The sequence below is a fragment of the Aythya fuligula genome, chromosome 4 (genome assembly GCF_009819795.1).
Source record: "Aythya fuligula isolate bAytFul2 chromosome 4, bAytFul2.pri, whole genome shotgun sequence".
Taxonomy (NCBI): Eukaryota; Metazoa; Chordata; class Aves; order Anseriformes; family Anatidae; genus Aythya; species Aythya fuligula.
In genome coordinates, this window is record NC_045562.1 from 49,120,001 (window position 1) to 49,133,507 (window position 13,507).

The window sequence follows — 13,507 nt, forward strand, 5'->3', positions numbered from 1 at the left end:
GACAAACAGAGATTATTTAGGTTTTACACAGCAAAAAGAAATTGAAGGGAAAAAGAAAAAAAAAAGAAAAGCAATTTTCTACACAGCTTTAGAAAACAGTTTTTATCTCCAGCACCTGTAAGGTAAAAAATGAACTGTATTTTGAAACAACAATTTCCAGAATTCAAAAGAGGTCTAACTACTGGATACCACTTTTATTCACTAGACTATATAACTAAGAATTATACTAGACTACAGAAAATTTTCTATTTTCCTTCTTATCTTGTTTATGCAATTTGTTCTTTTATTTTCCTCCTCTTGAGGACATTCTCAACTTTTTTGAGCTCATTTACTACTGATGCATATAAAAAAAAGCAAACAAATTTAATAGAATAAGCAAGATTTTGGTTTTATATACAGAACAGACATTTCTTCAAAATAATTCATTATCCATCGGAATTTTCAATATTAATTTTGCAAGGCCAGCTCATGAAACAGAAGAAACCTGTATTTTTTCATAGTGATGAAAAATCCATTTTCTTTCCACGAATCCATTTTCTATAAAAATTCTATTTAGAGAAAGGTCCAAGCACATTTCCCTGAAAGCAAAATTCATCTACATGCAATGTACTCTTTAGCAATAACCCAAAAAAGCATAAATGGGAGCTAAAAAAACAACAGTACCTGACAGAACCAAGTTATATGATAGGGAGCTATTCTAGATATTACAGTAACGAGAAAGTGCCAGTTTTTGCATCCAGCTTTTAAATGAAACTTCTACTTATTCCTCTGCTACTAAATAAATACTATCTTACAGACCATGACAAATGATGTAAAGACAAGTACTGCTCTACAAAACAGCAAGATATCTCAATGACCTGGCTGGTGAGGACAGTTTTGAAATATGTCAAATTCTCTTCACAATCCATAAAATGTTATACTCAAAAGAGATTCCTTCAGTTTTTAACCTTAACAGTGACCAAGCATAAAATGAATCTTAACTGCATCTAGCGAACAAGCATTCTGTTCAACATTATGTTGTTTGCGTATGATGTGCATTTACTAAACCACTTCCATTATGCTATAACTTTTCCTTCAGGGTTACACAACACTAATGCAATTCAGCAGCCCTAACTACCAAAACAATCAAGACAAGAGTTTCAAGTTTCATTCCTACACAACCTAAATAGCTCAGATTAAGACTGTGATTGTTTATAAATTCAAGCACAATTTCTCAAACTTTCACAGTGTGAACAACCCACTGATTTTTTCTTTGAATAAAACAGGAAGCAATTCTAGTGAAGTCGTAACTTTTATTTGCAGGTGAGCACTAATTCTGTTTCTACTTTGTAAAATGCAGCTTCCGTATTGGTAATGAATATTCCTGATGGACCTTTGAGAAATTTTGAGGACAGGGGCCAAATTTAGATTGCTATTGCTAAGCACCTACTAAAATGAAAATAAAAAATGGGCACAAAAATATTTTAATGCTTGTTTACAAACAAACAAACAGCAAAAAACACTATCTGTCCCCTGACTTCCCACTGAAGGGAAATACATGTATGTGCTGCAATATCTACGCGTCAAATTTTCCATGAAGTGATGTGGCAGCCCTGACTAATAAATGGGGGACTAAAATGCTAAATCAGGACCATGCCCTGATTATTATTTTTTTTCTTACCTTAAGTTGGATGATTCAGCCCTCCTATATCATTCCTGCCACTTCCCTCTGCCTGAACTGGCTTTTCTGGAGGCAGTGCTTGTCTGTGACTGAGAAGAGGCGCTGTTTCTGGTGAGATAAATTGTCTAGGTCTTTCTTTTCTTGTCTATCTTTTCTGCTCTTTGAATTCCTCTTCTCCTCATTCCCAGCTCCTTACCAATTCCCACACCAATGTGACTATATCCACTTGCACCAGTTTTCCCTCCCTTTCACCAAATATATCAACTACTGCTAGAAGCCGAGAGATGTCTAGGTGAGAAATGCTTCTAGCACTTTCACAACAATGCTCTACTACAAATGCCTCACGGCATAAAGGCAATTACTTTAAATTATTGTAGAACCGAACTGTTGAAAAAATCCTGCCTACCTAAAAAAAGCTCTTTAAAGAAAACAATCCAATAAAACACTGCCTGGTATAAAGAAATCACTAATGCAGTTTTTATAAAAAAACGGTAATTGTATTCTGGAGAAGTTACTTGAGCAGACGTATGTAACCCATACGGTCAAGACATAATTGCTGAGCTAGTCTTACACTTCTGAGCACATTGTTTTCTTTCAAAATCTCTTCTGACCACTTGGTAAACACCATCCTCTTTACACGAGAATGTGTTTTAATCTAATGTAGCCAAAACAGCAGATAAGAAATATGGGAAGAAGTCAGCTTTGCCATTGTAACCACCTACAATTACAGTATTCAGGCTAAGCCTATATAAGATGGTCTATTCTAACCACTGGAATGCACAAATGATAGAACTGGAAATGTTTGTTTTGTTTCCTCTTTAGCTATGCAACAGACCAAACTGATTTACTGGCTTTGCACTCTTAACAGAAAGCAAAGGTTGGGAAACCTGTATGAGGTAAACTCAGTTCCTGGAACAAAACAGACGAGCCTGACATTTCTGAGGAAAAATCTGACTAACAACCAGTACACTAAGTTTGAATCTCTAAAAAGTTGAAAGATCGTCACTTAAACTTGGAATTGCTAGCTTCACGCAGGGAAAAAAAAGGAACAGATAAAGGTAAGGTATAAAGACAGCTAGAGTAAGGTATTTATTCTAGCTAGAGCGTATGACAAAGATTTTACTTTTGAAGTCTATACCACGCACATGTATGACCCTAAAGTATTAAACTTTTTCACGATAAAAGCACATTTCACAGAATCACAATTTACACAATGCATTTTTCCAAAAATTTAAGCTTAGCTATATTTTAATATCCCAGTCAGAAACTACTTCCTAAAGCGTTTAGAGATTTCTCTGTCCACTAGTGAGATGCATCAAGAATGGAAATTCTGTAAGATCTGCGCTAGATACAGACTTTGAATCATTTCCCTGTGAACACTGGGTGCAATTTTGAGACCTCCATTATAAGAACATCATAAATTAGAAGCAACTCAGAAAAGAAAATTGAAAACATCATTACAGGTTCAGTACAAAGTGTGGAAGACTTATACCGCTTCTCAGACAAAGAAAAAAAAAATAAAACAACTCAAATCTACTAAAACCTAATAGGTCAGAAAAGAATTTAGGTCACTTGGAGGGGAGTGAAAGGCAAATGCAAGCAAAAGTATCAAGTACAACTCCCCCCCACCAAGCCAAACATATTTGGGTGTTAAACTGAATCAAAAAGGGTGGAATAAATAAACACGAGTGCCTGAGTTAGTCAAGATACTTATGGATGCTCCACTAAAAGCGAGTTATAGACACTAATCTTTAAATTGCTGAAAGCGTACAACCTGCCATGACGTACAATACAATGACTTTTAATTTACACAAAAACAAAGCTCCTAAATGAAATCACTTCATAAGTAAAGCAGAAGCACGGATTTGTTCTCAGCTAAGTGCCAGGTATCACGTAGCAGCAGCTTACAATTAAGAGCAGAACTTATTAAAGCCTGGGGCTGGGAGAAGGAGGGGAAGAAACTCTAGTAAGAAATTATCCTCCCATTTCAAAGAAAGTGCAGTAAAATATTAAAATATGGAGAAGCTAAAGCTACCTTACAGGAAAAAGAATGGGTTCCAGGAATCCTTCCAACGGTTGAAGAAATAGTTGCCTAATGCAATTTTGGTTAACTGAAAAGGTGTGTTAGCTAATACCCAAAGGTAGAGAACAAAAAAGATGCTAGCTGGAGACATTTTGTTGGCCAATCTCCTTCTACACAGACAACATGGTGTCATACACAAACACCCGCACTTTTACAGCTCCCTTGTAACTTGGTCCTGATGATTTTATCCCCTCTCCTTCTACTTTCTATTTTCTGAACCGACAAGAAGGGAGCACAGCATTCCTGTGTAAAGGTGATTGAAAGCTACAAGCGATTACAATAGCTTGCTCTTCCTACCACTTCTACCTATTACAGAAACAAATTCTGTTTTTTTCCTACAAAAATCATGAAGTTGAAATACACAGAAGTAACAGTATAAAAAGGGTTTTGGTCTTGAGTTACAACTGTCTAACTGACCTGTTTGTTGGAATTCCTGATTTGAATAAGGCAGGAGGAGATGTGAAATCAGCTTTGGTCGACTGCACTGCCAACTCTTTCTCCAAATTTCCAGTTCTGCCCTGCTGTACCTTCAAAATAATGTTTTATCATTAGTTTGTTTTATCGTTAGTTTAACTCAGAAGTATAGTAGCCCCAACACTCAACACAGCACATAGCCAACACAAAAAGAAAGTCCAACCTTAATCAGATTTAAAAAGAACTAACACCTTTGCACAGCTAATAAAATACTATATTTTAAAAGACTATATAACTTAAGTACTGTATTTAGTATGTATAAGAATCAATGTGCCAGAGAACAATTTATTAGCAAAAACTATACAGTTCTAATATTTATTTTCAACTTATTTGATTTGGACGTGAACAACACACCCAACTGATTTTCTTGGAGAATTTCCTGTACAAACAAAATAACATCTTAATTTTTAAAGAAGCAAAATGATTAAAAACAAAAACAAACCAACCAACCCAACTCCATAATCTTAATGACAGAATTATCTACTAAGTTTGCTACCCGACAGTAAACTATGAGACAAGAAAGCAAATCCCTTCTCTCTGCTTTACTGACAAGAAAATCTAGTAACTACTTAATTTCCCAGTCACACCAGGAATAGTCACCTCATGCTCCGGATTATGCCAACTTTACAAGGTTTTCCATTAGTTTGAATTAAATTAAATACTTTAAAAGCATACTGTTGTTTCTGCCGTACTGCAAAATTCCATAGAGACATTATTAAAACTATGCAAGAGCTTTAGAGCAACTACTTCACGTACTGTTTGTCTTCAACAGCACATGAAATATGAAAGAAAAACTTACATGGGTTAGCATAATAGATCATTACAGACTAAGCTTTTAAAGACACTCCTACTGACTGGATCAGCCACACAACCACAAATATTTTATTTGTTATTTAAATAAAGTGCCCTTCCAAGTGGAAACAAACAAACAAAACTATTTTGAAGCTAGTAGCCAAAAATGTATTAATCATTAAGACAACTCAAACCCCAACCTTTTAAACTTAAAAGGAACAGCCTTTTAACAGCACACACACACACAGAAGTAATCCTGAAACCTTAAAAGCATTTTGCATTTATTTAACCTGGATGTTTAATTATCTAAAATCCCTGGTATCTTAACAGTTTCATAAGTAGCAATAAATACTAATTACTGTACAGAGACCCAGTTAGTTCAGTCATGATACAACATCATATGGACTCTGTTCTCACAGCTTTTGTAGGCAAGTGAACTGCTAAGCTTTTGCAGGATCTCATTTCTAATCACAGACACCTCTGTAGCAAATCCATGAAAGCACGTAAGTATTTAAGATTCCTTAAAATTTGAATTACCTTCAGTATCCACAAATATGAAAACCTTTTAATATTAAAAATATCAAGTGTGGTTTAAGTATTTATATGAAAAATCTAAGATTTCTAATAATTAATGAGTAACTTGAAAATGTAGGAGATAGTCTTGTCAGTTATAGAAGATTCATCCAAACAATGGGAGACTTCGTATTTCAGAAGAATAGAGATTATTATTAACAGGATACCAATTATATTCACATTTCATGTAAAATGCGTTACGAGCTCTTTCCTACTTCAACCCTTGCGACACAAAGTACAAAAGTACTGTTTCATCACTGGACCTCTAGAAACTCCAGAGTCAATACTGAGAAAGAAATAGGGGAAGCTTTGGTTTGGAATACTTATCCTTCTTCCTTCAGGACAAAAGTTCAAAAAACATTTATTTGAGAGCACCTTCAGTCATCAGCTACGATGAAAAATCCTAACTCCCACTATCCAGCATTTCCCCCATTCCATAGCACTATTATTGTGACAAATGAGGAAGGCAAGTAGCCCCACGAGCTTCTGATCTGTTCTTGCTAAGATAAAGTTAAAATATCTGGATGCCCTCTAGTAGTACATGAGGGGAAACAAATGATACCAAAAATACTCGTCTGCAATTGACACTTCTGTTACAGGAGTATACAGAAGAAAGCAACAAACAGTTCCAAGTTAGTTTAATGAGAGTTCAAGAACAAAACTGTCTGCATACTGAACAGAATAAAAACCTCTGTATTTTAACTTTAGTGTCAAACAAAAGAGTATTTTAGAAAATAAGAAGTTGAAAGCAGTGTTCAATTCTAAAGATAAATCCTGCCAAATACATTTTTCTGCTCCCTGCAAATCAGCATTTCCTAATGGAAAGATGACATATATAACTTGATTTATGGCCATCTAATCTCAAAAGGACAACAGGAAAATAAGAAAGATTGATTTTCACATCTCGGAATTGCCAAGGATAAGTGCTACAAAACAAAATAAAAGCTACAAGGCCACAAGAAAAATAAACATGCTATAATCTACAAAGCTTCCCCAGCACATCTATACAAGTTCTTTAATCTGCACAAACAAATGCGCTACAACTAAAAATAATAAACCATCACATAAAGAAAAATTAGTTTCACTAGGAAATTTGTTAGTACACCAGGCCACTAACCCACATGCTTGCAGAAGGATGACGAACAAAGCGACAGTTTTTACTCAGCATTTTGTGACATATGCAGAAAAAGTCACCGATGTAAGATGAGAGTTTGAAATAATGGCTGCATCCTTTTCGGTTTTTCTTCTATCAGTCTGCGTTGGCATGGGAAGCAATACTCGACAAAAATGAGAGCAACCGACAAAAGTTTACTAAAATTCACCTTAAAAAGATGGTATCTGCCATCGAGAATCTCTGCACTTGGTGTTACTTCCATAGCATTGTCTTCAGCCTAAGTTAAATAACACATTGCCCATTAAGATACCATACAACTCTTAACTCATGGGCCACATTCTGAGTAATGGTACAGATGCGATCTAGCTGTAGCTAGACTGTGACACTACCCACACAGATTGCCAGAAAAGCAACTCAAGAACATTCTAGGCTTAGGGGCGGGCAGTCAGGTGCAAACTTTACAACAAATGCACTGAACTGGGCAAAACAAGCTTACGACACACAAGCAGCTTTACAGGGAAAAAAAGCGTGCAGAATACCACAAAAAAAAAGTTGTAGTAATTACCGTAATTTTATTTGTGGTTGAGGTAACTGGTAAAATTTCAAGACCCATTCGTATTCTCTTTTGTTTTTCACAGTAAGCTTTCCAGGTATCTTCATTGAACCCATAGTTGAAGTAATCAGAGAGATCAGCCCCTTTAAGTAGAAAAGCACAAGTTTTTATGACAGTGCAAAATTCATCTTTTCTTTTTCCTCACCAAACACGTATCTCTATTTACAGAATCAAAATGGATTAGGTATTGATCCAAAGCCATGCTATTGAAATGTACACTGTGTTTGACTCTTTGTTTCACTGACTCCTAGTTTAATTTGATGCCATTAAATACTTCTATTGTAAGAAGGATTAAACAGTCAAACTTTCAAACACCAGAATATTATCAAAGGCTTTTTTTTCTGTTCCATTCTGAAGATGCTGTTTGCATTGCCAATGTAGTATAAAAACATTAAAATAAACTATGCATGGCAGCAAGAGGCACTGACAATAGAAAAACAAACATCCAGACAAGTCTGGCCTAATGATTTGAGCCAACTGGACAGTATACACAGGAGACTCATAGGAAGTCCATGTGGTACCAGCTCCTTCTTCAAGGCTTACGGATGCCTGTGTACAAACACAAAGAAGCACAAGCTGCTATGTTTCACTGTGCTGCTTGGTCAAACATGCTCAAACTATTTTCCTTTCTGCTTTATCTTCTGTAATATGGCACAGATCAAGAGCATTAACATCCACAGACATACAGATTACCAAGGAGATTTCAGCATATATGTAATTGTATTTTTTTTTAAGGTATATCCTACAGTCTCTTTTTGTTGATGTATGTGTGGGATGCACACTAAGAAACATGGCACACCCACACACTGTGGCATAACACAAAGGCAATGGGTAACTTACCAGCTTTTTGTAAATCATATCATACAGTACTTTCTAGCTGTAGGGTAAAAAATTTCTACATGCAGTAAATAGGAATTATTATTAAAATAACCTTCTAAATACATACATATCAGTTAATGTAAACCAGAGCATTACCTGGCTTTCTCCAAGGTTTATCTTCAAAAGAGTCTAAATCTACTTCCAAAAGTGGCACGCCATTAATACTCCCTGGTGCATCTAGATCCACCCCTTTAACTTTTACACCTGTGCAGAAAAGTTAGAAAGTTAGAACTTTGTGTCACTGCTAAGAAGAGTTCAAATAGTTGTAACACTTGAAATAAAAATTAAAAGCCAGATTTATTCCAAACAAGAGGTTTTAGAAAGGAAGGCTATTTCCTTCATCCGAAACAATTATATGCTTTTAGAACCTCTGATGTCCCTTATGCACCAAAATCACTCTTCATGCAAAGCCATACAGACAGCAACATTTAAATAAGAAAACCTGAATTCAACAGGTGATTATTTAAAGAGTCTACTCATTAATAACCCTTTAAAGTGAGTTTTAAGCACAGAAAGCTTTACTGTAGTCCCACAGTTAGAAGTGAACACATACTCTCCACCTTGAACTCAGATTTTGCATATTCCTGTGCACACATGTGCCACAACTTAACTTTATGAATTCATGGATCACAAGAATCACTTATTTTACACCACCAGGAATACCTCTAACCCTGTTGTTCCTTTTCCAGGTAGCCTATGCAAACTAGACAATTTACAGATGGATGATAAAAAGATGACAAGCTTTCTATGTATCAATTTTCATAGTTATCATCAGCTTAATAATATTTATGCCATTAACCATGGATGATATGCAAATAAATTTTTCAGGAGACAAAGACTACAGAATTATTTGCATAACTACATTTACTTTAAATAATGGCAGTAAACGCCCAAAGAACCCAACTGCTTAAGATTGCCTGATTAAAAATAAATAATGAAAAAATAAATTAGAATTGTCCACTCTCTGCAAAGAATGCCACTCAACAGAGAAAAAAACATGTACATGGAACAAGGTTTCAGATGCACTTAATGCAAACAAAGCAATAAGCATTGAACAATTTAAGAACACTAATAATTTTATATTTATCTAACATTTGACAAATAGTTGTCTGTATTTGTCTGTCCTCACACTAGAACATTCTGCAAGAATTCTCTAACTAAAAAAATACAGGCTAAACAAGCAAACAGACACAGACTATGCATTGCTACTGAGTTTTTGGGTTTTTTTGCATTTTTCGTAATATCATGGTGTACATTTTCTTACCAGAAGAAGATGAATAAGCTCGTCCTCCTGTCTTAATATTGAGATTCACAGGAGCTGCTCCGTAACTTAAAGAAATTAAGAAAACTGAATTAGACAGGGAAAACTCTAAACCAGAAGAAAATATAAAACAAGAATTAGCTAGATCCAGAAACAAACTGGACCCAGGCTCAATCACCATCCTGAATCTCTAGCTTTCCAAGCTGGTAACTGTAAAAGTAAAGAGATCATCCTAGGAGCAAGAGAGAGTACCTTTCTATGCTCAGTAGCAACTTCTCCAACTAATAAACAGTTGTGAAGCAAGTCCCAGTCACTCTTCCTGAGTTGAAAGGGTAAAGACCTTGATAGAAACAAGAATGGACAGGACCAGAAGAGAAAAAGGAGAAACGAAATTCATTTAGGGATACAGATGACACTCGGGGGATTAGGGTAAAAAACAAAATAAAAGAGAGGGTTTAGACAGATCCTTTGCTGCTTTCATTATTATTTTATTTAATCTGTACAGAAGTGGAAATACAAGCATTTCTTTAAGATGACTGAATGGCATTTTCAATGTGCTTCTAGCAATTATCTATCAGTGCGACCAATAGAAAAATATCTGTAATTTCACTTTCCAAAATACTTGAGAACTTTCCTCGTGAAAATATATTCAGAAATCTAGACACTGAATTGATTTCACTACCTTGGGAATTTCAACACCGTTCATTTGGAACAGGAAGAGCTAGCTTTCATTACCACTTATGTGCAGAATACCTTATCTTCATAGGTGTTATCATAAACATAATGAGATTAACATATAATTAGAAGGCAGTGTATAGTTGAGAGTTAGGATTTACCGTACCACTTCCATGCAGTTTTTTTCATTCTACTTTATGCTACAACAGTACAAAACATATCTTTTTCTGATATCCCACGCTGTACTTGTGTATGACTTTTTTAAATTTTTTAAGCAGTGGGTGACTACTGTAAGAAAAATAATTTAATCCTATGAAGTAACTTTCTGTAATGACATTAAGATGAACAGAAATTATGAGCTTGTTTCAGAAGACTGCCCCTTCCATGAATTTTCTGACCAGTTTGCCCAGAAAAGATTTTTCACAGAACAACTATTTCAATATAAAACTTTCTACTCATATTGGATAGTGGAGCACCTGCTAATTCTTTTCTGAATTAGTGAATGCTCTTTCCATTAAGAAAATAAGTTTAGTTTTGCTTTAGTCTCACAAAATTTGAGGTCATTGCCTAAAAGACAGGCCTACTGCAAGTTATTGGAAACAGACAAAGAATCGAAAGAAATGCTATTTTTGACATCACTTTGATTTGCATAGTTACTTTAGGATATGATCTACCGAAAGTTTAAAAATATGTTTCAAAAATTAATGTATTGCCTGAATTCTAAAGCTAAAAATACAATAACGTATGATTCAGGCCTACCTGCACACCTGTCTTCATTCTAATTAAATAAAAAATACATCCTAGTAACTTTTAATAACCATAAGAACACTAGGATTGCCAAGACAAACAAGCAAACCACTTCCCTCATAAAACTTCAGTGTAGCAAAAAATATTACTTAATTATTTTGGATAAAATTAACATTCTTTAAAAGCGCTCAATGAAAAACAAGCCCTTTATCAACAGACAAGGAACATGGAGCAACAGCAGTAGCAAAAATAAATAAATTATGATACAAATCCCTAACCCACGATCTCGAGAATTCATCTCTAGAGACTAGCAGCTGCATCCTGAAGTACATTAAAACATTATTTCAGAACATCAATAGGAATTGAAACTAGAGTTCTCATTAGAACTGTATCCACAACAAATAGGACCAAGGAGAAATGTTTCTAATGTTCTCTGTGCTTACCACTCCATTTGCAACAAAAATATCAATGTCACAAACAAGACCCGAAAAATGCTAGGTAACATAGCTATTCCATAATAAAAAGACAACTTTCTAGTTTACAAATATTTAATGCAACTATTTCTCAAAATCTGAGAACAAAAGTTAAAGGAAGAGTTGTGTAAGTTAAGACACTTCCTTGATTTCTTTTTACTTTTTGTTTGTTTCTTTGTTTTGAGTCATTGTATCATTACAAACACTTTGTTAAAGAGTTGAAAAAATACATTGAGGCTACCTATGCTTAAAATGTAATTGACAAGTATTAAAGAGCCTGAATTAATAACTAAATGTAATCTTTAAGGCTCCTCCAGTTAATATTTGCAAATAACTTACCTGTACTGTGGAGCTCCCGTTTTAATATCTCCTATGGTGACTTGAACATCATCTTCATCATCATCACTATCACTATCACTGTCATCCTCAGCCTCGGTCACCTTCTACAAAGGAAAAGTTAACTTAACTTGTTTAACTTGCAGTTAAAAAAACAATCCAGACAAAACTACCCATCCTAGACATCCTTAATAGAAGAAAATCTGTTTCCTAGAAATTCTCTGTTTCCTAGACCTCAGGATAGAGTACCATCGACAGAAAAGTTAGGCTCATCAGTTTAAAAGCTACAAATATTGGTAATATCGGGATCAAAACAAGAAAGTATCTTCAATATTAAGCTTCTGTTTTGGAAACGTGGTATTTCTTAAATAAGCATAAAACTGTTTCCACTACATTAATACCTTCTTCCCTCTACCTAGATCATAAACACCAGTCCTACTGTTATCTTACCACTCAGGAAAGAGCTTAAAGGTATGTAACACCAGCTTCTTGCTAGCCTCAGCTATATACCCAGAGCAACTCAAACACTCTTGCTGCCCTTCTTCTCTCAACTTTTTACAGCTGCTGAAGCAAAGCCTTTATGGCATGAGGGGAACAGAACTGCGCACAGAATTCAGGGTGTGACCAAAATATGAATTTATGTAGTGAGAAAATTATCTCTTCTGTTTTGCTCCCTAATCACTTTTGGCTATGGTCCAAAATTTGACTGCTTTTTAGACTCCAGACAACAACTGAAATGACATTTTAATGGATTTTTCCACATAGCTTAGCGGCTTTCTCATAAATGGTAATGATCAGCTCAGAGACCATCAATGCACTCATAAAGCTGTTTTTCCTTCCATGAACGTTGCTCTTCTTTTTCTACATAGAATTCCACCAACCATCTATTAACCACTCAGTTCTCCACAGATGGTCCTTGGTCTTACTATCCTGAATAACTCTGTAACATCAGAAAACTCATGGTCCCACAACTTAACCAGTTTACCAAATAATTTATAAACACATTGAACAGCACAGGCTGTGCAAAACACCCCAGAGAATCACCAGTGGAGGAGACCTTCTGTCACTGTGAAAATGAAACTTTTCTACCCTCTATTTTCTCTCTTCTACTCAACAATTACTCATGCTGGACTTTTGCTCATATGCTGTAGTTCATTAGTTTTCTTACAGCAGTTTTCTTGTTGAGCAACTTCCTCAACAATTTTGTCACCAGCCAAATCACCCCTATCCACATCTTTGTTGAGTCCTTCAGCAAGAGGCTAAACATACAAAAACTAAGTTGGTTCTGGCCAGGTAGCCTGCAGTTATCCACATGCAACCGCGCTCTAGCCCAAATCTAACCATCCACTAACTTGCCTGGTACATAAATTTGACAAAAATAAGCAGTTGCATGGAAGGTAAGTTGGAGTGCACTTAATCCTTGCTATACATTAATGTAACTTACTTAACAATAAAGTGTCCAATCAATGGAAAAAAAAATAAACAACAAATGCTTTAATCAGAATAGATCTGCTGTAAATGACAGCTGAAGACAGAAGACAGTCTTCCAATGCCCCACTGCTGAGAACAAGTTCTCCATTCCCTTACGTGGTAGCCCACACAGTAGTGAGCCATTACAAACGCATCAAACAGAAAATAAAGTTTTGTCTGAAGCATCTACCTTTTCAACCAAAACCAATTTCACACACAAGCAATAACTTCTTAGTTCCCTACAGACAAAACTACTGACCTTTTCTTATTCAAGCAACTTCAACGCCATGTACTTCTTCTAGGTTGCTGCCTAATGCGAACCTTTCCCATTTTCTGATCTTACCATGACGTTACCAA

At 35.4% G+C, this 13,507-nt stretch overlaps 1 protein-coding gene across 5 annotated transcripts in view; it reads right to left on the reverse strand.

The window, feature by feature from the left end:
* The window catches only part of FIP1L1 (factor interacting with PAPOLA and CPSF1), a 44,177-nt gene that overhangs the window by 26,358 nt on the left and 4,312 nt on the right, over window positions 1-13,507 (reverse strand). For 3 of the 5 annotated variants that reach the window (XM_032185999.1, XM_032185998.1, XM_032185997.1), the window contains exons 4-9: window positions 11,684-11,787; window positions 9,453-9,517; window positions 8,285-8,392; window positions 7,262-7,392; window positions 6,905-6,973; window positions 4,161-4,270 (exon numbers count right to left, since the gene is read on the reverse strand). In XM_032185999.1, the coding sequence (XP_032041890.1) occupies window positions 4,161-4,270; window positions 6,905-6,973; window positions 7,262-7,392; window positions 8,285-8,392; window positions 9,453-9,517; window positions 11,684-11,787 (587 nt within the window). The remainder of the gene's footprint in view (window positions 1-4,160; window positions 4,271-6,904; window positions 6,974-7,261; window positions 7,393-8,284; window positions 8,393-9,452; window positions 9,518-11,683; window positions 11,788-13,507) is intronic. The other 2 variants (XM_032186000.1, XM_032186001.1) reach the window with 1 other exon arrangement.